Source organism: Piliocolobus tephrosceles, chromosome 8 (assembly GCF_002776525.5).
Source record: "Piliocolobus tephrosceles isolate RC106 chromosome 8, ASM277652v3, whole genome shotgun sequence".
In the NCBI taxonomy this organism is placed as follows: domain Eukaryota; kingdom Metazoa; phylum Chordata; class Mammalia; order Primates; family Cercopithecidae; genus Piliocolobus; species Piliocolobus tephrosceles.
In genome coordinates this window covers 97,722,407-97,748,788 of record NC_045441.1, presented here as the reverse complement: position 1 = coordinate 97,748,788, position 26,382 = coordinate 97,722,407, and the positions used below count along the sequence as shown (strand labels likewise).

Here is a 26,382-nt window from a genome sequence, read left to right as displayed (position 1 = left end):
CCCAAACATTTGTAATGTGCAGATTTACCAGAATTTTTATTTGTAAATGTTTACTGGTTTTATTTTGTAGGTAGTTACAGAAAGTACTTAATGATAATCATCTTGACCCCTAAATGGCACCTTGCCATTTTTTATCTCCACGACTTTGATCATTTCTTTTGTCCTAGGCTGCCAGAAATGCCATCCTTGTCTACCCACATTTTTAAGACTCAGCCAGAATCCCACCATTGTGACAAAGGCTTCTCACAGTACCCAGTCAAGAGGGGGATATGCCTTCCCTCCTTGAAATACCTTCAGCTCACATTTGGTCCCATAACTACTTGTAGGCCACATGTCAACCCTAGCTCTACTGACACTTCAGACAAGATAATTTTAATTGTGGGAGACTTTCCTGTGCATTGTAGGATGTTTAGCAGCATCCCTGGCATCTACCCTTCAGATGCCAGTATCAGCTATCACCATCCCTGGTTGTGGCAATTAAAAATATCTCTGAACTTTGCCAGTTTTCCTCTCATTGAGAACCATTGGGATAAGAGAAAGTATAAGGTGTGTGTGCTTTGGTGACAGACTTAGCATCGTAGCTTTGGCACTTCAATCTTGTACTCCTGATCAAGTTACTTAGCCTCTGTGAGCCTGTTTCCTCATTTGTAAACTCAAAATAGTAATGCATAATTTGTGGTTTGATTGTGGAGATTAAGAATAAGGGGGCCGGGTGTGGCGGCTCATGCCTGTAATCCCTGCACTTTGGGAGGTTGAGGGGGTGGATCACCTGTGGTCAGGAGTTCAAGACCGCCTGGCCAACATGGTGAAACCTTGTCTCTACTAAAAATATAAAAAATTAGCTGGGAGTGGTGGCATGTACCTGTCGTTCCAGCTACTTGGGAGGCTGAGGCAAGAGAATCGCTTGAACATTGGAGGTGGAGGCTGCAGTGAGCCGAGATCGTGCCATTGCACTCCAGCCTGGGCCACAATAGCAAAATTCTGTCTCAAAACAAACAGACAAACAAGAATAAGGATGGACCAGGTGCAATGTCTCATGCCTGTAATCCCAGCACTTTGAGAGGCCAAGGCAGGCAGATCATGAGGTAAGGAGTTCTAGAGCAGCCTGACCGATATGGTGAAACCCCATCTCTACCAAAAATACAAAAATTAGCTGGGTTTGGTGGTACGTACCTGTAGTCCCAGCTACTTGGGAGGCTGAGGCAGGAGAATCACTTGAACCCAGGAGGTGGAGGTTGCAGTGAGCTAAGGTTGCACCACTGCACTCCAGCCTAAGTAACACAGTGAGAATCTGTCTCAAAAAAAAAAAAAGTAAGTGTGGACTTCTAAAGCATCCATCATAGTAACACAAAGTAGCCATCTTGTCTCCTAAACTCCAGGATCATGTATTGTGAGTTTCACATCTCTTTGTGTCTTCCTTTATATATTAAGTGGCCAAGAAGTATCTTGGTGTCTTTCCTTAAATGAAGGAAAAAGCATGTTTCCCTTACTCTTTAGAAAATGGCTGATCTTCCTGTGATTTAAAGGGCTGACATAAATAGTACCACTTGTTTATTTTTCAAAAGTAATGATGGAATTTGATCAATTGCTTTTTCTGGGTTTTCTATATGCTATTGTTAATCCTCTGATCAGTTCTTAGCTGTCCCCATGTAGCCATGGTGACTGTGCTGTGGCAGAAGGAGGCCATCCTGGCGGCTTCTGGTGATGACCCTAGAGTGCCATGTGCAGCCCACTCCCAGGCCTGCCTGATGGCTGCTTCTCTGGCCTTACCCATGGAGTCTTGTGACTGTGCACCTTCCTATTTTTTTTAAGTCACTGTATTGAGGTCTATTTTATGTCCACCTCTTACTTTTTTTTTTCTAACACTGCAAAAAGAAATGTTTGTGTTGTCATTATTTGTAGTACATTAAAAGATAGACCTCCGGTGATGGTTTCTTTAAAATTCTTTGGCACTCTTTAAAAGTGGCTTTGACTTTCTTGTGTAATTGAAAAGGTAGCTGGGGTTTTACTTAAAGAGATTATGGTTTAGTTCATTGCTCTTTACAGAAACCTTGTAAGAACATGGCTGCTTGCCATTAGTTAAATGAAGCTTGCCAAGGGCAAGGCTTGCATTTTGGTGATTTTGCTACATTGGTGAAAAAACTAGCAATTATAGCTGTAGCCCAGGATTTTAAAATTATATTATTACTCTTTCTGTTATCATGATTGTAACTAGCACTTACTGTGTTCTTTTCGGGCACTGATTGTTTTAAGTTCTTTATTTGTATCATGATATTTAGTCCTCACCATGACCTTATGAGGCCAGTGGTGTTACTATCTTCACTCTACCCAGGATGTTGCACAGTAGAGATACAAATCTTCCTCAGAGTCCCATAGTTATTGTGGTGGATCCAGGATTTGAATCCAGATGGTGTAGTTCCAGAATCCATGCTCTTAACTGCAGGGTAGTGTAAAATGTCCTACATAGAAAGATTGAGATGATTTTAAATTGTAATATGTCAGTGAAAAGTGTGCATTTTTGTCTCTATGGTAAATGGTTTCCTTGTTCCTTAATAGTAGAGCTAGTAATCAGATTGTTTAAAAGTACAGCCATTAGGCCAGGCGTGGTGGCTCATGCCTGTAATCCCAGCACTTTGGGAGGGCAAGGCGGGCGGACTGCCTGAGCTCAAGAGTTTGAGACCAGCCAGGGCAACACAGTGAAACCCTGTCTCTACTAAAACTTAGCCGGGCGTGGCAGCATGCGCCTGTAGTCCCAGCTACTTGAGAGGCCGAGGCAGGAATTGCTTGAACCCAGGATGCGGAGGTTGCAGTGAGCCGAGATTGTGTCACTGCTGTTCTTCAGCCTGGGCGACAGAGAGACCCTGTCTCCTAACAAACAAAAAAAGTACAGCTATTAGATTTTGTGAAGTAGCTATTATAATATGTAACCAGATGAGACCTTTAAACCCCAGTATTTTTCCAGACCTTTCCCTTTGGGGTGCAACCTTCGAGTATGCCAAGAGTCACGGCGGTGCCCTGTAGGTCCTCCCACTGGTATCATGTATCATTGGCTGATTTTGTCTATACTTAGTATTTATTTACCATTTTAATTCTTTCAGTGGCCCTGTTTATCAGCAAATTTTATTATGATTGAACTAGTATTGTTCAAGTTCAGACCAGAAGGCTTTCATGTCAATTTGGTAAACATTTTTATATTACTGGGTTTGTTCAGCATGGTAGTGCACATGATGCTGTATTGACTTGGAATTTCTCCTCAGGATGTTGAGCCCTCGACTCAGGAAATATGGCAAGGTGGCTCCGTTTCAAGGGACTAAGCTGCTTTCCTGACCCATTGCTTTGTGCAGTCCCAGTGCTGGACACAGCAGCTTTAACTTTCTGATGACATTCAGAAGTACAGCTGCTGGATTTTCTCATTAATTCTCACCAGTTAGAGATAGAAAGAAAAAGGAGCAGAGGATATTTCAGGACAATGTGGGTAAGGATGCCGTCCCCTGGATTTTTGGTTTGAGCATGTCTCTGGCTCTTGTCCTCTTTTATTGTAACAGGTATTTCCAAGCTCCGTTGAGTTTAACATCTTGGTTTTCACAGGCAGTTGGTGGGACCTGCCTTGTCTGTTTTACTCTGGAAGGGAAATCTAGTGGAAGCCTCAGCGTTTCCAGCAGGAAACTTCTAGGCTTGCAGAGAGCCCCTCTGGTGTCCTCCACACCCACAAGTAATTAATATCCTCAATGAAAAACTCTTACTTGGGGTCGCCTCCTTCCTCTGCCAGCCCGTCTGGCTGCCCACATGGGTTTCTCTGGGTGCTTCATTAGGTTCTGTTACCCACAGAGTAGGAGGAGACAGTCTCCTTGCCCTGTGTCCTTTGTTCAGGTGTGGGAGGAACAAAGTCCCCCACTTATCACCAGTAGCGGAGCATAATTCGGAAAGTTGCTCTCATTCTATTTCTTTTTACAGTTCAGAATTTTGGGGGAAGCTTTGCTCTCTGGGCTGTGAGCAAGGCCAGGGAGACAGTCTTTAGAGGAGTTTCCACATTATGCTTGACTCTTTCCGCACTTAACCTACAAGATTACAGGACCTATTTCAATCAAGTTGTGGTGGAGAGGGGCAGATTTGTGTTGTGAAGACCAGTAATAGATGGTATCTGACACAGATGTTGATGTACGGAAAGAAAGCTTTGAGACCATTTTTACCAAGCCCCTTATTTTGAAGATGAATTTGAGGTTCAGGGAAAAGAAGGAACCTTCTCTGAGCCTGCAGCTAGTTAATTTGGAACAGGACTTGGGGCTTCTAGCTCCCAGCCCTAGATTTGGCCTTCTTTTCTGCACTGCTGCTGAAGTTAAAGTGTGACTTTACCCAGAGAAACCTGGCACTTGTTCCTCGTGTGTGAACTGGCTTCCTGAGTGGGATGATTGAGAGTCATGTCCCTGGCCCATCTGGGCTTAGGTTGATCTCAGCTTCCCTGGCAGCCAAAGGATCGCTGCTGCCTCCTGCTGGCACCAAGTATTAAGGTTTCTTGTTTGTTTTTGAGATGGAGTCTCACTGTATCGCCCAGGCTGGAGTGCAGCGGCGCGATCTCGGTTCACGGCAACCTCTGCCTCCTGGGTTCGAGTGATTCTTGTGCCTCAGATTCCTGAAGAGCTGGGATTACAGGCATGCACCACCACACCCAGCTAATTTTTGTATTTTTAGTACAGACCGGGTTTCATCATGTTGGTCAGGATGGACTGGATCTCCTGACCTTGTGATCCGCCCATTTCGGCCTCCCAAGGTGCTGGGATTACAGACATGAGTCACTGTGCCCAGCCGTATTAAGGATTTTAGTCAAGAAAGATGAACATACTGTGATTTGACAAGTAAAAGCAACAGAGGGAAGAATTAGTAAAGACTTAACTCTGTCAGATTTTGCAAGGGGAGATCTATCCTTGGGGATGAAACATGATTCCTTTTTGTTTTGTATTTTTGTTTTTCCCATTGTCACAGTTATCTTGTATAAATAATTGTAGGAGTGTCCATCAATGTTGGTTGATTCTGGGGTGCATTATTACTTTAAGCTTCACTGGTAAAGATAAATGCTGTTTTGGAAAATAAAACCATTAAAGTTCAGGCTGGGCATGGTGGCTCATGCCTGTAATCCTAGCACTTTGGGAGGCCGAAATGGGTGGATCACCTGAGATCAGGAGTTTGAGACCAGCCTGACCAATATGGTGAAACTCTCTCTCTACTAAAATATAAAAAGTAGCTGGGAGTGGTGACACACGCCTGTAATCCCAGCTACTAGGGAGGCTGAGGCGGGAGAATCGCTTGAACCCAATAGGTGGAGATTGCAGTGAGCTGAGATCGTGCCACTGTACTTTATCCTAGGTGATAAAGTGAGACTCCATCTCAAAAAAAGAAAAAAAAATAGTTCAAAATTAAATTATGGAATCAAAGTTTTGTTGCTGAGATATACCATACAGGTTATCAAGTACAGCCCTTTTATATTAGAAATTGAAACAACTGAGACCAGATAATTTTTTTTTTTTGGAGACAGAACCTCACTCTGTTGCCCATACTGGAGTGTGGTGATGCGATCTCAGCTCACTGCAACTGCCGCCTTCCGGGTTCAAATGATTCTCCTGCCTCAGCCTCCCGAGTAGCTGCAGTTACAGGCATGCGCCACCACGCCTGGCTTATTTTTGTATTTTTAGTAGAGACGGGGTTTCATCGTGTTGGCCAGGCTGGTCTTGAACTCTAGACCTCAGGTGATCCACCTGCCTTGACCTCCCAAAGTGCTGGAATTACAGGTGCAAGCCACCATGCCGGCCAACCCAGAGAACTTTAATAAGTGACTTAGGAAGCTAGATGTGGTGGCTCACACTTTAATCCCAGCTACTTGGGAGGCTGAAGCAGGAGGATCACTTGAGACCAGAAGCTTGCATGTTGGGAGCAAGTCCCCCAAAATCTGGCCATAAACTGGCCCCAAAACTGGCCATAAACAAAATCTCTGCAGCACTGTAATATGTTCATAATGGCTATGACGCCCACACTGGAAGGTTGTGGGTTTACCGGAATGAGGGTAGGGAACACCTGGCCCGCCCAGGGTGGAAAACCACTTAAAGGCATTCTTAAGACAAAAACAATAGCATGAGCCATCTGAGTCTTAAGGGCGTGTTCCTGCTGCAGTTAACTAGCCCAACCTATCATTTGATTTGGCCTATCCCTTTGTTTCCCATAAGGGATACTTTTAATTTAATATCTGTAGAAACAATGCTAATGACTGGTTTACTGTTAATAAATATGTGGGTAAATCTCTGTTCGGTGCTGTCAGCTCTGAAGGCTATGAGACCCCTGATTTCCCACTTCACACCTCTGTATTTCTGTGTGTGTGTCTTTAATTCCTCTAGTGCCAATGGATTAGGGTCTCCCCGATCGAGCTGGTCTCGGCACTTGAGGCTACAGTGTGCTATGCTTACACCTCTGAATAGCCACTGCTCTCCAGCCTGGGGGAACATAGTGGGATCCCATCTCTAAAAATAAATAAATTTTTTAAAAAAGTGATGGAAAATCATAATTCAGTAAGTCAGTATCAGTATAAGTCTTCTGAATTAGATAAGTTTTACCATTTAAGTTTCTTGTGTGCTAGACTTTGTTTTTGTGAGTTTTCCATCTCGCTCTGTTGCCCAGGCTGGAGTGGTGCAGTGGCTCAATCTTGGCTCACTGCAAGCTCCGCCTCCTGAGTTCATGCCATTCTCCTGCCTCAGCCTCCCAAGTTACTGGGACTACAGGTGCCCGCCACCACACCCGGCTAATTTTTTTTGTATTTTTAGTAGAGATGGTGTTTCACCATGTTAGCCAGGATGGTCTTGATCTCCTGACCTCCTGATCCGCCTGCCTCCTAAAGTGCTGGGATTACAGGCGTGAGCTTCCACACCCGGCCTCCATAGATTAATGCTTATTGCTATATTTGTGTGTAACAGTATGTTTCCCCCTCTTATAGACAAGAATGAAAGCTCAAACAGCTGAAACAGCTTGCCCAGGGGTAGCACAATGAGTAAATGGTTGAGCAGGAGTTTAAGAGCAGTCTGAGTCCAAGGTCATGTTTTTAACACTGCCCTGTTGCCATTTCCTTTAATGGTTTGAATTATCTTAACTAACTTTATTTGTCCCCATGGCAAAGTATTTTCCTTGTGTGTATTACCCATTGCTGTTTAAGGAAAGTTAGCCCAGTTGAGTGCAGTACCCAATATTTTTTTAAAATCTTGAACTTTAAATTTTTACTGAGATCACTTCTTGCTTGTCATGAGGTGCATCATTTGTCATTGGGACCTCATGTGAACGCATTGCATACTGAGGCACATAAACTCTTAACTGTGTAGCCTCCTGCACAGCGAATCAGCCTTTGAACTGTGAAAGAAACAAACTCTTGTACATGAGAAAATGATCAAAGATATTTAGGAAAGAAAGGTACTGACATTTTTACCTTGAGATAGTATTTGATACCGAAATATAATTTTAGTCAGAAAACTAATATTTTTCAAAAATTGTATTCCTTTGACCTCTGTGGGCTGGACATCATCAGTGTGCCTCTCCATTAATTTCTTGTACTTTTTAGAATCTCTTTGGCTGTTCAGATATAAAACTCCACATATTATTCAGTTTGTACCAGGAAGATGCATGAATGTCATTGAATAACATGAGCCCATTGGATTGTGTTTCCTTCAGGAGTGTAACCATGTTCTCCATGGAAATATTTTACATAATGTTATCTTTCTTACTATTGGTCCTTTGACATTCTATTTGTTTTTTCTTTTGAGACAGAGTTTTATTCTGTTGCCTAGGTTGGAGTGCAGTGCCATGATCTCAGCTCATTGTGACCTCCGCCTTGTGCCTCAGCCTCCTGCATAGCTGGGATTACAGGCGTGTGCTACCATGCCTGTGCCACTATGCCTGTGCAATTTTTTTGTGTTTTTAGTAGAGACAGGGTTTCACCATGTTTGCCAGGCTGGTCTTGAACACCTGGCCTCAAGTGATCTGCCTGCCTCGGCCTCCCGAAGCACTGGGATTACAAGGCAGGGCCGAGCGCAGCCTTGACATTTTAAATGTAATTTAAACATATCCTAATTGCAGTATTATCCAAAACAGTAAATATTCTAAGGCAAAAACTCAAAAGTCTTAAAATCTTATCCTAGTTTTATCTACTTTATTGGTACTTACCAGGAACTTGTCAATGTCTTATTAAATCATATTTGCCATGCCCATGATTCATCTTGGTTTTTTTTTGGCCAATTCCCCCACCCCTCATACTCATTTCCCATCCTGAATTGGTAAGCTCTGTGAGGATATGAGGACTGTAAGCAACATGAAGCCTGGGAGCTTTTATATATCAAACACCTGGAATAATGGCGTGTGATAGGAGCTCAGCCAATGCACATTCAGTGAATTTATGTAAAAATACTCCCTAAGATGAAGTTGTTTTAAATGTTTGTAGGCATTTTGATCCTTTTTAAGAGACAGATATTCTTGTTTTCATTTTCCTTGTGAAATCTTTGTTCCCTCTCACTTACATAATGCTACTTTAAGCTTCTACTAACAGTAGGCTAACTACTAATAGCCTACTGTTGATCAGATGCCTTCCTGATAACAGACTGTCGATTAAACTGGGAATATTTCAGTGTTGGATGATGTGAAACATACAACACTTCCTGTCTCTTGTGAACAAAATGCCTATTCGATTCATTGTTTGAATGGTGATTGATGTAATATTTGCTTAACATTTGGAATTTCTAATGCTCATATGAGAACGTGATCTGTTTTGTAAAAATAAATTTTGTTTATGGAAATAATTGAAAAAATTATTCTCCAGTGGAAATAATTATAGAAAAACATTGACCTTGTATTCAGGTCACTGACACTGTAAGTTTTTGATTGATTGTTTTAATATGATAAATATGAATATCGTGGTTCATCACTTTCTTTTAGTATGATGCTGTAGCATTGTCTAGATACTAAGGCTATTTTCTATTTAAATCAAGCACCCCTTCTCTTGCAGTGTTAAAAATGTATGGACATCATTAGCCATCAGGGAAATATAGATCAAAACTGTAACGAGATACTGCATATCCACTTGGGTGGATAAAGTAAAAAAAATAGTGTTGTTCAGGGTGAAGAATTGGAACCCTTATACACTGGTGATAGGAATGTAAAATGATGCAGCCGCTGTGGAAAACACTTTGGCAGTTTATCAAAAAGCTAAATATAGAGGCACGGTATGAGCTAATTATGGTAACTCCTAGGTATATACCTCCCCTCAAAAAAAACTATGTTCACACAAAAATGTATACACGAGTGTGAATAGCAGTGTTATTTTTATAGCCCCTGAAGTGAAAATAACCCAAATGTTCATGAAGTGAAGGAATAAGCAAAATGTTATATCTCCATACAGTGGAATACTATTTGCCAATAAAAATAAGTGAAGTACTAATACATGCAGCACAAGAGTCAAACTTGAAAACATGATGCCAGTTACAAAAAATACTTTACATGATTCCATTTATAGGATATGTTCAGAATCAGCAAGCAGATGAGTGGTTGCTAAGGGTTAGACGGGGTAGGAGGGATATGGGGAGTGAATGCTATAATATGTTGTTTCTTTTTGGAGCAATGAAAGTGTTGTCATTTAAATAGTGGTGATAGTTGCCAGGCACCGTGGCTCACGCCTGTAATCCCAGCACTTTGGGAGGTCAAGGCGGGTGGATCACAAGCTCAGGAGTTGGAGACCAGCCTGGCCAATATGGTGAAACCGCGTCTCTACTAAAAATACAAAAAAATTAGCCAGGCGTGGTGGTACGTGCCTGTAATCCCAGCTCCTTGGGAGGCTGAGGCAGGAGAATTGCTTGAATCTGGGAGGCAGCAGTTGCAGTGAGCCGAGATCGCGCCACTGCACTCCAGCCTGGGTGACAGAGCGAGACTCTGTCTCAAAAAAAAAAGAAATTAAAAATTTAAAAATAAATAAAAATTAAAAAAATAAATAGTAGTGATAGTCGCACATCTAAAACCCATTGAATTCTACACCTAAAGGGGTCAATTGTATGATACATGAATATAGTTGTTATTGAAGTATGTACAGTTGACGCTTGAACAGCGCAAGGGTTAAAGGTACTGACCAACCCCCTCCAATGAAGTTGAAAATCCGTATCTGGCTTCTGACTTGACCAGAGCTTAACTACTACTGGCATACTGTTGATCAGAATCCTTACTGATGACATGACCAGTTGAATAACGTGTTATATAGCATATTCTTACAATAAAGTAAGCTAGAGAAAAGAAAATGTTAAGTCAATCATAAGGAAGAGAAAATATACTTGGTATTCATTAAGTAGATAGATCATATTCAGTAGATCATCATAAAGGTCTTCATCCTCATCATCTTCACACTGAGTAGGCTGAGGGGTTGGTCTTGCTGTCTCAGGTGGCAGAGGTGGAAGAAAAAAAATCTGTGTATAAGTGAACCCATGTTGTTCAAGGTTCAACTGTATGTAGATGTATTTGCTTCCATGAGCATAAATAATCTCTGAAATTATACATATTTGTTGCTTATGGAAAGGAGAGCTGGATTCCTGTGTGGATAGTCATGGGAGGGAGATTTTTACTAAATATCCTTTTGTGTTTATCAAACTTTGTACCCTGTCATCGTATTACATGTTTTTCAAATAAATAAAAGTTATATAATGAGGTATTAATAGCTTATCTCCTCTCTTGATTTTACTATATCCAGGTCCTTCAAGGGTTAGATTATCTACACAGTAAGTGCAAGATCATTCATACTGACATAAAGCCGGAAAACATCTTGATGTGTGTGGATGATGCATATGTGAGAAGAATGGCAGCTGAGGCCACTGAGTGGCAGAAAGCAGGTGCTCCTCCTCCTTCAGGGTCTGCAGGTGAGGGAGCTGAGCTAGCTTCATTTCAGTTTGGGGGCATTGTGAGCTTACAAAGTTGCAGTTGTTGAAGGTATCTGAATCAAACGTTTCATATAAGGAACCTTTTGGAAAAGTTTAATTGCTGGAAATAACTGCACCCTTTTCTTGAAATGGAAAATACCCCAGCTACATTATATTTTAATGTTAAAATTACTTACTTTTGTCCCCCTTTAAAAGGCCATTTAAATTTGTAGTTGCTGCTTCATCTATATTTGAACATTTTTTTCTGTTGCCCACTTCTCTGCAGGGGAGAACATAGTAACAGCTTTCCTGTAGCTGACCTTTAATCATCAGAATATTTTTCTAGCTTCAGTTTTGTTACAGTAATTCCTGTTGTCCATTTAGCATAGCTATGTCAATCTGAGTTTTATCAACAGATTTGGAGTTAGTTAGAAAAGGCCTGATGGTGGGGGAAGAAGACCAAGTGACCTGAGTATTGGGATATCTTTACTTCTGGGGTAGGGTCGGGGTGGTGGTGCAGTGAAGTGTGGACTGTGCTTCTCACTCTTCGACACCGTGGTCTGTGCGTTTGTGTGTTGTCAGGCAAGCATGGATACTAAAGGGCTGAGGCTCCTGGGACTGCCTGGGGCTCTCTTCACATCTCCTTTACTGCCATCAGGGTGTTGTTGAGATCATGGACCCAGCCTGTCAAACTTTTGGCCCTGGTGTAGGGGTTTAATCATGTGATTCCCAGACTATTTGCTGCATACCAACTGCAGTATTTGATTTAAATTGTAGAAAGCTTGCAAAATAGATTTCAAATATAGATGTACATCTAATCTAAATTGTTCATTTCATTATATTTTAAACAAATTTGGTTTAATGACTGTGATATGTATGAATTGTTTTCCATTTTCTAATCTGTTGGTGCTTTGAGCTTGACTGTTTTTGAGACGTATTAGTATTTCATTTTAGATAAATAAGAGAAATGGCTCAGTGTGAGCAACTTCTGCTATGCCTTCAAGAGTCACTCATTTGTTTCAGTGCATAAACTTTCTCTAGATCCCTGTGATTAAGAAGCTCTGATTAATAGTTTTTGAAGTTGGATAGCCATTAAAAGACAATAATTATTTCACTTTGCAATTCGAATGACCTACGTGAAGGTATGTGTCTCTTTTCTGCTAAATACCGATTTTGTTTCATTTTATTTTAGTGAGTACGGCTCCACAGCAGAAGCCTGTAAGTACTTATACATATTACTTTATATGCACCATGTCAAAAGAGACCATTTATTATTGAGTTGTTCAAATTATTAAAAAGTTGTGTATTTAAAGGGTGAACACATTTATAACAGTTGTGTATCCTCAAATAGGTAAGACTTACTGTCTTGTTAATTTTTTTTTTTTTTTTTTTTTTTGATACTGAGTTTGGCTCTGCCACTCAGGCTGGAGTGCAGTGGTGCCATCTTGGCTCACTGCAACCTCCCCCCTCCCGGATTCAAACAATTCTTGTGCCTCAGCCTCCCAAGTAGCTGCAATTACAGGCACCCGCCACCACACCCAGCTAATTTTTTGTATTTTTAGTACAGACGGGGTTTCACCATGTTGGCCAGACTGTTCTCAAACTCCTCACTTCAAGTGATCTGCCCACCTCGGCCTCCCAAAGTTCTGGGATTACAGGCGTGAGCTACGACGTCCAGCCTATCTTGTTAAGTTTTCGTGATCTCTGCAGAGTTGGGATAGTTAGAGCCTTTCAAAGATTGTCTTCTTTATGCATTTTCTGGACTATGGTTGGCCAAGTTTAGTGAAATGTGAGGTGATGGAGTTGAAGTATTTTTATTTCAAAATCACTTCACATTATTTCTGATTGGCTGCTAAGTTACCTGTTTTTCTGAAGCTGTTGTTCTAATTTTTTTCCATCCAGATATTAAATAAGAAAGAGACTGATCTATTTTGTGGTCCCATCAAAACCGTATGACCTTATTAGATACTGGGTGTGGTGGCTCACACCTGTAATCCCAGCACTTTGGGAGGCCGAGGCCACTGAATCACTTGAGGTCAGGAATTCGAGATCAGCCTGGCCTACATGGTGAAACCCCATCTCTACCAAAAATGCAAAAACTAGCCGAGTGTGCTGGTGGACACCAGTAATTCTAGCTACTCAGGAGGCTGAGGCAGAAGAATCGCTTGAGCCCAGGAGGTGGAGGTTGCAGTGAGCCGAGATCACGCCACTGCACTCCAGTCTGGGTGACAGAGCGAGACTCCGTGTCAATCATCATCATCATCAGCTGGGTGTGATGACATGCACCTGTACTCCTAGCTACCTGGGAGGGTGAGACATGAGAATCACTTGAACTCGGGAAGTGGAGGTTGCAGTGAGCTGAGTTCATACCACTGCACTCCAGCCTGGGCAACAGAACAAGACTCAGTCTCAAAGAAAAAATAAACAAAAAGCAAAACAACAGCAAAACACTGTGTTTACTGAGACAACTCTTGATTTGGAATGTAAGTTCTGGAACAAGAGGGAGCTGTGATAATTACGCTTCCTGGCCTGCTGAGATGCCCGGATTGTTTCCCATAGTTCTTCCCTGGCTTGAGCTGCCTGAGTTCCCTGATTGTTTGAAAGGTTGGAGGCTTTCATTGCCAGTGCTTGGCAAGTCAGGTGGCCGTGATGGGAGGCAGACAAAAGCTGTGGCTTTTTCTTTTTTCCCTTTGCTGAATAGGCTTATCTCTTAGAATTCATGTCTTGGCTGCTAAGAGCTTCATATGTGAGACCCAGACACACAGTGACGTACACCTGCTCAGGCACCTGTTTCATTTTTGGCTTTGAGGAGGTGGGATGTTGTTACTTTGTATATAGACAGCAGCAAATAAAACTTGCAAGAGGAGCTTCTCCTTTAAGGCCAAGAGAATTTCGAACTTCAGTTCTCTTAGAGTTTGAATGGTGAAGACTTACTGGATTTAAGCTCTATCCCTCTGAGGGTAGGACCTGGTGGTAGACCCAGCACGTGAGATCAGTCAGCACTGCTTTCCCTTTGATTTTACTGTAAGCCTTACCAAAAAGTGGATGTCTGGGTTTGGGATTTTAGCAGAATATGGCACGAGAAAGCAGAATTTATTGGTATTTGCCATGCTGCTAGCAGTTATAGTATCATGTGGTACTTTAAAAAGAAGAAAACTGACCTGTGGTCTTTTCTTAACATGTTATAGATAGGAAAAATATCTAAAAACAAAAAGAAAAAACTGAAAAAGAAACAGAAGAGGCAGGCTGAGTTATTAGAGAAACGCCTGCAGGAGATAGAAGAACTGGAGCGAGAAGCTGAAAGGAAAATAATAGAAGAAAACATCACCTCAGCTGCACCTTCCAATGACCAGGATGGCGAATACTGCCCAGAGGTGAAACTAAAAACAACAGGATTAGAGGAGGCGGCCGAGACAGAGACTGCAAAGGACAATGGTCAGTGGGGCCTCGAACCTGGGCTGCATGGGGTCCTCAGAGCTCCATTAGTAGGGTCCTACCCGGTCAGCTTGGGGGCTGATTTGTGCTGCTGCTGCAGATGACAAGTCCGATTGTCTCCAACTCCCTATTGGGAAATATGGGAGACAGCCTTGTACGTCATCATTTGTGAACTGTGTGCCAGAAATATGTTAACATTTCAAAATAGTTTTTAAAAAATGTAAAATGTCTGAGAACTACCGTGTTTCTGTCATGCTAATGAGGGTGCTTTATTTTGTCATTAACTTTTTACCTAACTGTAATGCACCACAAGTCTATTTCTGAAGATTGTAGAAGGTAGAAATGGAAGTGCAACTTTATTTAGAAAGAGTTATTTTCCCTTAAGGGTAACTTTTTCTTTTAAGAGCAGGCCAATTATTAAATGAATGAAAAATGAGATTTAGAAAACCTGAAGCCTTTACCCCAAAAGCGAAGAGGTGTTTACTAGGTGGTATATAAGTTACACACATTCAAAATGTATTTTATTGGTGGAGATAAGTACTTAGTGAGGCCGTATTAAGGACAGTAACAAGTTCTGATTCTTGACCCATCAACTTCTTAAGGTGAAGCTGAGGACCAGGAAGAGAAAGAAGATGCTGAGAAAGAAAACATTGAAAAAGATGAAGATGATGTAGATCAGGAACTTGTGAACATAGATCCTACATGGATAGAATCACCTAAAACCAATGGCCATATTGAGAATGGCCCATTCTCACTGGAGCAGCAACTGGACGATGAAGAGGATGATGAAGAAGACTGCCCAAATCCTGAGGAATATAATCTTGATGAGCCAAATGCAGAAAGTGATTACACATATAGCAGCTCCTATGAACAATTCAACGGTGAATTGCCAAATGGACGACATAAAATTCCCGAGTCACAGTTCCCAGAGTTTTCCACCTCATTGTTCTCTGGATCCTTAGAACCTGTGGCCTGCGGCTCTGTGCTTTCTGAGGGATCACCACTTACTGAGCAAGAGGAGAGCAGTCCATCCCATGACAGAAGCAGGACGGTTTCAGCCTCCAGTACTGGGGATTTGCCAAAAGGTAAGTATTCTTCCCATCAACTGTCTGCCATTACTAACTTCAGGGACATGCCATTAACAAATGCTATGAAGGAACTGGCTGGAAGTGGCCAAGCCCTGTTTGTGTGTGCTAATCATTTTTATTACTTTTATACTCATGAAGAAGTAATGTGATTTAAATACATGTTCTATGCCACTAGGCTATCTCTTGCTCTCTGCATACCAAATCTTACTTCTTACCAGTTCTCATTTTTAATATATTTATAGTCAGCAGCATCATTTGCAAAAACCTTACAGTTTTAGCAACTTACATCTTTCTAGAATGTGTAGTTTAGTTATCATTTGTATCTTCTTCTATCTGATATTATTATAGTTTTTTTTTGTTTTGTTTCTATTCAAGGAAAATATACCTCCTCTTTGACTCTATTGAGAAAGAAGTATCATATTGTCTTTTGATATTTGTTCCTGATTATAGGACCCTACTATTGATAACTGGCCCAGGATTGTAATTTTCAAGGAATTGGCATGGATTTAGATGTGATGACAGATTATAGATTGGCTCTTGTGTTCTTGTCTACCTAAGAAGGCTTGACTTATTCAAACCTTTATTTTGGGAGTGAATGCTGAGTGACTCTAGTAAGTGAAACTGGGTAACACAGTTGGTTTCCATTCTGACTCTTGGTGGAAAAGCTCTGAAACCTCCTCTGCTCCCTCTACTGACCAGACTGTTTAACACACAGCGAGTAATTGATGAGCCAGCCCTGCAAACCGCCCAGGACATTCTGCAGCCCCTTTGGTTCCAGCAGTCTGGAATTGGACGCTGAGTGAGCTGGCTTTGTTACACGCTGGCTGTGATGAATCCTCCTAAGGATTTGCTTTCTTGCTTGATCAGCTCCTGTTCCCCTTTATAGGGAGTGTTTGAAGGTGCTTACATAGAATGTAGGTTCATGTCTGGGAAAGGGCAGTAGTGAGATGTACCTTATCCAGATTTATTGTTGCTGTTGCAGTTCAGTTTTTCTCTTGAGGTTTCTTTTTTTTTTTTTTTTTTTTGAGATTGAGTCTTGCTCTGTTCCCCAGGTTTGAGTGCAGTGGCGTGATCTCAGCTCACTGCAACCTCTGCCTCCCGGGTTCAAGCGATTCTGCCGCCCCAGCCTCCTGAGTAGCTGGGATTACAAGCGTGCGCCACCACGCCCGGCTAATTTTTGTAGTTTTAGTAGAGATGGGTTTTCACCATGTTGGTCAGGCTGATCTCAAACTCCTGACCTCGTGATCCACCCACCTTGGCTTCCCAAAGGGCTGGAATTACAGGCGTGAGCCACCGCGGCCGGCCAAAGTTTCATATAGAAAGTAATTTACAAAGTACCTTTTTAATTATTTCTATTTTATTTATTTATTTATATTTTGAGACAGTCTCAGTCTAGTTGCCCAGGCTGGAGTGCAGTGGTGCAATCTCAGCTCACTGCAACCTCTGCCTCCTGGACTCAAGTAATTCTCCTGCCTCAGTCTCCCGAATAGCTGGGATTACAGGCACCTGTCACCATGCCTGGCTAATTTTTATATTTTTAGTAGAGACAGAGCTTCACCATGTTGGCTAGGCTGGTCTCCAATGCCTGACCTCAGGTGATCCGCCCTCCCCAGCCTCCCAAAGTGCTGGGATTACAGGTGTGAGCCACCATGACCAGACCAAAGTACCTTTTTTATTTGTACCTATTTTGCAAGTATTGGCTTAGGCTGCAGTGGCTTCAATTACAGCCAGCCCTCCGTATCCATGGGTTTTACTTCTGTGGATTTCACATCCGTGTGCTCAGCCAGCCTCAGATGGAAAATAGTTGGAGGGAAAAAAAAAACCTCTGTCTTTATTGAACATGTACATACTTTTCCCCCTTGTCTTTATTACCTAAACAATACAGTGTAACAACTATTTGCATACCATTTACATTGTAGCAGGTATTATAAATAACTAGAGATCAACTAAAGTATATAGGAAGATGTATGTAGGTTACATGCAAATACTACACCATTTTGTATCAGCGACTTGAGCATCTGTGGATTTTGGTGTCGTCAGGATGTCCTGGAACCAGTTCCCCGCAGACACCGAGAGGCACCCGCATATCATCAGATTAATCCCCAGCTCAGAACTTAATAACTGTGGAACTTTGGTTTCTTATCCTGTCGGAGCCTTGGCTTATTCCTCTATCAAAGGAAAGAAATGGCTACCTCTAGGGTTGTTAGTAGCACTGTATTAAATACAACAGGTCAATGGCAAAGGTAGATAAATAACATATAATAATATATTGAAAAATTTCCCATTGAATGTAAGTTGCCTTGGTCATCACAATCCATGTAAAGGAGGACAGTTGCTGCTTGTTACCACGTGGTCACCATCGAGGCCCAGGCAAGTCATAAAACTTATCCTATTGTTTACATGACAGCTCCATCCCTGTGTCACAGGAAACTTCAAACCTTACGTGTTCAAAACCAGAATACATCTCACCCTGCCAACCTGCTATACATGCTGTATTTCCTGCGCTTGTTACCACCATTTCTTGTTGCTCCAGTGAGAAACTTGATCATCAGTGTGTCCCCGTTTTTTCTCTCACATCCAGTAAATCATCTCATTTTGTTAGTCATACCTCCTAAGTAGGGATCCCGCTTGCCTTGGCCCTACAGTGGGCACTGTCATTGCTTGCCTCTGCTGTTATGGAGGCTCCTTACTGGTCTCTTGGCTTTGTGTTCTCTCCAGCTTTTCTTCCCACCTGCCTTTCAGTGTGCCCTTCCATGGTGCTGCTAGAGTCTTTGCAGTATGCTCACCCGATCGGTGTTATTCCCCTGCTCACAGTTTCCACAGGTCCCCATGATCTACAGCAGTGGTCTCCACAGTGGAGAGTGTACATCCCTGCATAGCCAGCACCATCCAGGAAGGTGCAGGAAGGAATTATTAGAGCATCTGTGTATTTTTTTATTTTGAAAGAATAGTACAATAAACAACTCTGTATCCTCCACATAGATTGAGCAATTAACATTTTGCCACATTGCATATACTTTCTTTACACAGACACTGCATGCTGCAGTGCAGGATACTTCACTCCTAAATACTTAAGCATTCATCTTCTGAGAGATGAATTAGGACGTCCTCCATTGTAACAATAATACTATTATAACATGTAAGAATAGCACTAATTTTATATTATTAAATATAATACAGAGACAGGGTCTTGCTCTATCGCCCAGGCTGGAGTGCAGTGGCGTGATCTCGGCGCACTGCAACCTCTGCTTTCTGGCTCAAGTGATCCTCCCACCTCAGCCCCCCAGGTAGCTGGGACTATAGTCGGCACCACCATGCCTGGCCAATTTTTATGTTTTTGGTAGAGAAAGTAGGGTTTTACCATGTTGCCCATGCTGGTCTTGAACTCATGGGCTTGAATGATCTGCCCACCTTGGCTTCCCAAAATGCTAAGATTTTAGGCGTGAGCCACTACACCTGGCCTAATATCATCCATTGTTTATTCCATATTCAAATTTCCTCAATAATTCTAAAATTTTCTTTTTAAATTTTCCTGATCCAGGATATGATCCAACACAGTAGCCTGCCTCCTGGGTGAGGGCTTCCTGTGTCCCCAGCAGGCTTAGTTCTCTTTCCCCTCTGCTCCTGCTGGCCATGCTCATCGTAGTTGTATGGGCAGTGCTCATTGTCATTGTCTTCTCATTAGAATGTGAACTCTTAGAGAATGCAGTGCGTTTTTATCTTTGCATCCTCGGCATCTGATTCAGTGCTAATGTAAATATTTATTGAATAATTAACAAACAAATGAGTGATACCTTGTTGTATTCTTCTTCTCTTTCCTTTCTTCCGCTTTTTTCCATTTATAATCACAATTTTACTGTGTCTAACACACATACCATCCCCAATACCTGTTGCATCAGTTAGAAACTGGAGGTCTTGCAGAGCGTTTTAATATTGTCAAATTCTAGGGATGTACCAACGACAGGATCTCCTTTGTTTGGAAGCACTCAGTTTTTGCCCACAGTTTGGACATTTGGTAAGCAAGGACAGCCTCCCCTATGGGGGGTGTTTTTTGTTTTCTGCATGGAAAGGGGTATAACCTAGAGTCTTGCACTTGACCACATGGTACTGCGTGTGGCAAGAGAAACAATGAAGAGTTTGTGTAGCTCCTGTCTTTAGGGCAGAATGTACACGTTAGGGCATAGTAGAAGAAAGATTGGGGCCGGTTCGAGGAGCTCGAAGGAACCTAAATGTCAGGCTAAACAATGTACGCTTTTTTCCTAGAGTAATTTGGCAGCCACTGAAGGTTGAGAAGAGGATGATCCATCCCTCTTAGATGTTCAGCTGACAGAGCCATAGTGCATATCTTGGCTCAACACATCTAAAGGACAAAGGCCCTGGAACAGGGTGATTTTGTTGGTCTTACCTGTGGGATATTTCTGGAATCCTTTCTGTGTCACTTGATGGGGACCCACACCACTGTCAGTCCTTGCCTAGGCTGCTGTAACACAGCCTCCATGCTCCTGTCACTTCAGCTCCTGCTCACCAGTATGTCTCTGTCTGGCAGTCCAGGGAGAACTGTTCAAAGCATAACTTCTTCCCGCATACCCACTCCCCCTCACCAAAATGATCTCCATTGTGTTTCCCATGTAGAGTGACGCCCTGAGGTGTCCCTCACTGAAGCTGACAAACTCTCCAGTGGTTTCCCTAATTCATTCTACACCATTCACATTGGCTTCTTTCTAAAGTTTCTCAAAGTTGCAAGCCTGTTTCTGCCTTAGGATTTTTGTACTTCCTGTGTCCTTTGCCTCAGACTTCTCTTACTTTCATGCCTGCCTTTCTTCAGACCTCTCCTGAATGTCACCTTCTCAGAAAAGATCTCCCCTGAACAGCCTTGGCATTATCCATCTCCTTTCTCTGCTTTGTTTTTCTTCATAGCCTCTTGAGCTACCTGATGGAATGTGTGGATTCCTCATTTATTTGGCTTATTGCCCATATTTTCAGCCAGTACACGAGTTTTCTAATTTGGTTTGTGTTTTTTTCTTACTGTGTTTCCAGTACCAAGACCATGCTTAGCACACAGAAGGGACTCAGTAAATATTTGTTGCCTGAATGGTTGAGGTGGCAACGTTAAATCTCTTAGTTCCACTACTTCCTTGGGACTCATACTGAACCTCCTCCATATAGAGGGGATATTCTTGCCGTCCTCATAAGGACCTCTTACAATGTAAAGAGTCATTGTGTGCCTAGCACCATGTGTTATGTGCGTGTGACAGCAGCTGTCTCATCATGCTGAGGCATTGTTGGCTACCATTTAGTTTCTAGGATAGCTTCTTGTGAATGAGTGACCACAGTGTCACCCGGAGACTAGTGTATCAGAAGGTGACTCAAGGGGCTCAGTTCTTCCCGAAGTGAAAGCTTTCCACTCATTCCCCTCTTAGTGGAAGCAGAGTGCAATTGCAAGTTTTCATTTTGGAAGGAAGACAGCTCCAGTTTGTCCTTTGTGTCATCATTATCTGTAAGAAGGAAACCGTGTGACAGGTCACTACCGTGGTGACTCAGTCAGAGGAGATGCAACAAAAGCATTCCAGTTGGGTTTCAGTGAGCTTCTTGGGAATGTAGCAGTCTGGTACCTTAGTTCAGGAACTATCATAGTGAGAAAAGAAAGAAAAACAAAATCTCTTTTACCTCCTGTTGTGTTTTTATGCAATTAAGTTATTGAGATACATTACCTAGCATCATTTGGAACATCTTAGAAGCTGAGTAACTGTTTATAAACCCGAACCAGGGCCGGGCGCGGTGGCTCAAGCCTGTAATCCCAGCACTTTGGGAGGCCAAGACAGGCGGATCACGAGGTCAGGAGATCGAGACCATCCTGGCTAACACGGTGAAACCCCGTCTCTACTAAAAAAATACAAAAAGCTAGCCGGGCGAGGTGGCGGGCGCCTGTAGTCCCAGCCGGGAGGCTGAGGCAGGAGAATGGCATAAACCCGGGAGGCGGAGCTTCCAGTGAGCTGAGATCCGGCCACGGCACTCCAGCCTGGGCGACAGAGCGAGACTCCATCTCAAAAAAAAAAAAAAACCGAACCAGGAGGATAACAGCATGTCACCAAAGAGATTGTGTTCAGTGAACCTTAATGAAGGCCAAAAAAAAAAAAAAAACCCGAATTTAGGCCGGTTGTGGCGGCTTATGTCTGTAATCCCAGCACTTTTGGGAGGCCGAGGTGGGCAGATCACTTGATGTCAGGAGTTCAAGACTAGCCTGGCCAATATGGTGAAACCCCATCTCTACTAAAAACACAAAAATTAGCCGGGTGTGGTGGCAGGCGCCAGTAATCCCAGCTACTTGGGAGGCTGAGGCAGAAGAATTGCTTGAACCCAGGAGACAGAGTTTGCGGTGAACCAAGATCGTACCACTGCACTCCAGCCTGGGCGACAGAGGGAGACTCCGTCTCAAAAAAAAAAAAAAAAAAAAAAAACCCTGAATTTAAATGTGAGGTGTTGGGTCTTTGAAAGTATATTTCTTCTAGCGTGATTGAATTAAGCAGCTCCTGAGAAATGTTTTTAAAAACAACATCTTGGAGTGGGTGGCAGATTACAGATCATTTCCTTTGACTTGAGTGCCCTCAGATAACAACAGCCAACTCAGCTACCTGTTCTTATGGAGAAAAAGAAACCACATCATCCTGTGGCTCAGGGGGACCACAATACGTTTAATAGGGCTTCGCCCTCTTCGCATTAGACCTGTGATTTGAGTTGTTTGTAGGGGTGGAACTTGCTCTTGGGCCTCCCCTTCCCTCTGCTGCGGCTCTCTGGTCCCTCACTGACCAGTTGGGAGCCTCCTGCCCCAGATGATGGTTCAGCTGGTCACAGAGGGAAGCCCCTGAATCTGGCCAGGCACCCAGATGCTGTCCTGATTCTCCTGTGTTTGGGTTTTTGGTTTCTTTGGTGTGGAAGGGGTGGTCCCTTCCGATTCTTCTTTTCCTGAATACCAAGCCTCATACAGTGTAAGTCCTTTGCCAGTCTTACACCTTGTAGATATTGAAACTTAGATTTGAATCCAGTTCTTCAAACCTCAAATTCCATTTCCTTCTTGCTGATTCTTCTTGATTAAATGACATATGAGGCATTCATCTAATCATGTCTAGTGTTGTTCATCTACCCATTGGGTCAGCATTTTTATATTTATCCTGGACCTCTGTTCTCAGCCCCAGGTGAATCAATGTATATACATTTTGCCTTCTTTTGTTGGTCTTTGTGCTGCGCTCTTTCTGATTTTTTGCTGAGTTCTGGTGTTTCTTTTCCTGAGCTCATACCTGGCCTTTGGTGAGACCCTGCAGTGGATCAGAATCCTTATAAACAAGGAAACAGGCACATGGAAGGTAGCAAGTAGGGAATATCTGTACCTGGCTGGCTCAGTTGATTAACATGCTGGAGGAACAGGTCTTGAGGGTTAAGATACTGGTCAGAATTATCTGGAGCCCTGCTAGGGAGCTGTGTGGGCACCCTAGGTCCTGAGGCTTTGCCTGTTCACTGCTTTACTGCAAGTTGCAAGGCTGGCCCTCCTTCCTGTTATGGGGCTTGCTGAAGAATCAGAGCCTCCTCAAGCACCCTGGTTCCATAGCTCATATGTACCCCAACAGAGGTTTAGTTCATTTCAGCAGTGCCCAGCTTCAAGGAAACAAAGGGGCTCTCCTAGGTAGGTGTTTGTGTTAGTCCGTTCTCACACTGCTATAAAAATACCGGAAACTCCGTAGTTTATTTAAAAAACAGGTTTAATTGACTCACGGTTCCACAGGCTATACAGGAAGCATGGCTGGGGAGGCCTTAGGAAACTGTAAAATATGATAGAAGGGGAAGCAGGTATCTTACATGGCTGGAGCAGGAGGAGGAGAGAAGGGGGACGTGCTACACACTTTTAAACCACCAGATCTCCCGAGAACTCACTCAGTATCACAAGAACAGCAAGATGGAAATCTGCCCCCATGATCCAGTCACCTCCCACCAGGCCCCTCTTCCAACACTAGGGATTACAATTCGACATGAGATATTGTCAGGGACACAAACCCAAATCATATCAGTGTTTAATGTTCTACATTGAACAGACTTTTCTGCTTGGTTTTCAAATACCATTTCCAAATTACTTACACAATAAATAAAAGTCCTGGTTTTATTTCATCTTTACCAGAAATCTGATCTTGTAGGTCAGTCTGAGGTTTGGTGATGAAGATGCTGACTTTAAGGACTATTTTTCTGGGCCTCATGAAATTATTTTTCTTTGTCACTTGCCCCTTGATTAACTCTGCTTGATACAGGCATGATCTGGACTTGTCTGAGAAGATCTGGCCCCAGAATCCCTGGGAAGCTGGCCCCATACCTGCCTTTGAGATTCCCTGGGGTCACCCTGGAATTAAGAATGACTGCTCACGTACGTGACAAGTTCATGAGTGACCTCAGAGGTTGCCTTTATGGCCCAGGCCATCTCAAGAGACCTCTGTCTGGGCCCTTCCTTGTCTACAACAAAACCAAAATAGTTTAGTCCCTGCCTTTAATCTGTGTTTGTTAATCAGCAGTCATCTACCCTTTGAGATCTGTGTGTGCTCAGCCCAGCCAGTGGGAACTGTAGGGGACGATGTGGGTGTGAGGTGTGGGTGCCAGGGACCCTGATGTCTTGTGGCGTCCAAGGAACTGTGTGTCACTGGGAGTGATTGGCCCCCACAGCAGTGTTCTTTCTACCTTCATGTTCCTTGTAATAATGCATCAGCAAGCACGATCCCAGCCGTGAAGGGATGGACTGACACCATGAAGAGCCACCACAAAGCAGCAGACAGGGAGAGAGCAAGGCCGGCTTGTTCTAGGGCTGACCTGGACCTGAAGGAACTGGGGATAAGAAGAGAAAGGGCAAGACAGTGCCCTTGGCGTCCTGTGGGCAGCCCAGTTTGCTTTTTCGTGGAGAATTTTCCAGAGGTGGAGAACAAGCAGTTTTAGTTCTGTCAAGTTGAATTTACAGTGTCCCAGGCCTAAGTGATCATTCCACCACTCTTTAGGAAAGGAGACTGACCCTGGCAAACACTGCTCACGCATGGAAACCACTTATCCTAATCACTAACTGTCCTGCTGTTTGCTCATGCCAGCAAAAACCCGGGCGGCTGACTTGTTGGTGAATCCCCTGGATCCACGGAATGCAGATAAAATTAGAGTAAAAATTGCTGACCTGGGAAATGCTTGTTGGGTGGTAAGTAGAGTTTTCTTTCTAAAACACTTTGGTCTTGATTCTGTGTGCGAAGACACTTTCTGAATGTCTGTGTTGCTCTGTGGTAATGCAGCCTGTTCCCTTCCAGCATAAACACTTCACAGAAGACATCCAGACGCGTCAGTACCGCTCCATAGAGGTTTTAATAGGAGCGGGGTATAGCACCCCTGCGGACATCTGGAGCACGGCATGTATGGTAAGGACGGCTCTGCCCTTTGCTGCCATGGGAATTGGCTCGTTCCTTTCACACTCTGGACGGGGCTGAGTCTCTGAGGCATGTGACCTCAGTTTTTCTGACTGTAAGGGTCATCTGCCGTGGGCTGGGTGAGGGGAAGTTTACTGCCGCCGGCATCTTAAGAAGTGGAAGGATCCTCCTCAGGTGGGCCCTGGCTGTTTGGTGTGATTGTGGGCTTGTGAGAGAGAGATGGTCTCTTCTTAAGGCCCTGCACAGCCCGCAGCCCCATGAATCAGACTCAGTTGTGGTGACACAGTGACTTCACTTGTAGTCCCTGAAAATTTGCAGGGTATAGGGAACTCTTCCCTTCACTCCTGCTGTGGAGGAAGATGAGGTGACATCTCCCAGGGGAAGACTGCCTGAGGCAGGCAGGTGGGAGCCCCTCCAGGTAGCCTCTGCCTGGTCAACCAGACATGCAGGGTTCCTCACCTCTTCCAGACTGGAAGGGATTTCCCCAGATGCCAATGCATAATCTCTCTTCCCTTAGAAAGCAAGAACTAGCAGATATTCTGGCTTATTCTAGGATGTCTAGCCTCTTCTGAGACAGTGGCAGCAACGCCCACTCCTGCTGAGAGAGTCTGTTCCCAGAGTGGTTGAGATGGCGGCCTCCACAGGGCGGCAGAAGCCTGTTTCACCTGTCAGGCCTGTTTTTGCTGCTGGTTTTGTGCCGCACAGTTATGCGTCTATCTAAACTCCTCTGGCCCTGCCTGACATCGTTTGTTCATTGTCCCTGAACCCGTGAGTTGGTGAACACAAGAGGCTCCACGTCTGCGAGCCAGTTCCTGGTTCTCTTCCTCTGCCCTGTTTCCTGGCCCATTCAGCAGCTTTTTCTCGGTGGGCTTTACTCAGGCATGCTGTGTTGGGAAAGGTGGGTTGTTTGCTGTTGGGTTTCATGTTTTTTCTATTCCATACTGTTTTTTATCCACATTCTTCCAATATTTAAAAGAAAGGGTTGTGTGGAAGGCTTAGCATTTTTCTTCTCACTGAAAAAAAGGAATGCAGAATAAATATGTTAATTTTCTGTTATTCAGAGGTTACTTTAACAATTCTTTTGAATTTACTGTGTTTTATCTCCTCTAATGTTCAGGTAAAAGCATTGTTTTGAGCAGATAGTGCCAGCTGTTGGAGAAAAAGAGGGTGCTTTGTGTCTTTCAGCTTTGACTCAGCATGATCTGAGTCAACACATGGCCAGATAGGTCCTAAAACACCAGGCCTTTCTATTCCCTCGTTGCTCTTATGGGTAATACCAGATAATTATGTTTAAATTATTAAAGGTGTTAAACTTCTTCCATATCAAAACCCAAGTCCCTGCCTTAGCTAGGTATAGAAGAGAACAGTTAAAAGAACCGGTGGCCAGTGATGGTCACTTTGAACTTAGTGCTGTGTGGAGAGGCATTTGGCCCTCTCTGTGGGACCCCAGCAGGCAGACTGAGACGTGGGGGTCAGTGGGACGGGAGCCGCGGAGATAGTGAG

The 26,382-nt window shown here is 43.4% G+C and overlaps 1 protein-coding gene across 9 annotated transcripts in view; it reads left to right on the top strand.

Annotated features, from left to right (window-relative positions):
- The window catches only part of SRPK2 (SRSF protein kinase 2), a 296,676-nt gene that overhangs the window by 250,797 nt on the left and 19,497 nt on the right, over window positions 1–26,382 (top strand). For all 9 annotated transcript variants that reach the window (XM_026446893.1, XM_026446892.1, XM_026446891.1 and 6 more), the window contains 6 exons: window positions 10,754–10,919; window positions 12,112–12,137; window positions 14,108–14,354; window positions 14,957–15,439; window positions 24,556–24,656; window positions 24,763–24,870. In XM_026446893.1, coding sequence (XP_026302678.1) covers window positions 10,754–10,919; window positions 12,112–12,137; window positions 14,108–14,354; window positions 14,957–15,439; window positions 24,556–24,656; window positions 24,763–24,870 — 1,131 coding nt within the window. The remainder of the gene's footprint in view (window positions 1–10,753; window positions 10,920–12,111; window positions 12,138–14,107; window positions 14,355–14,956; window positions 15,440–24,555; window positions 24,657–24,762; window positions 24,871–26,382) is intronic.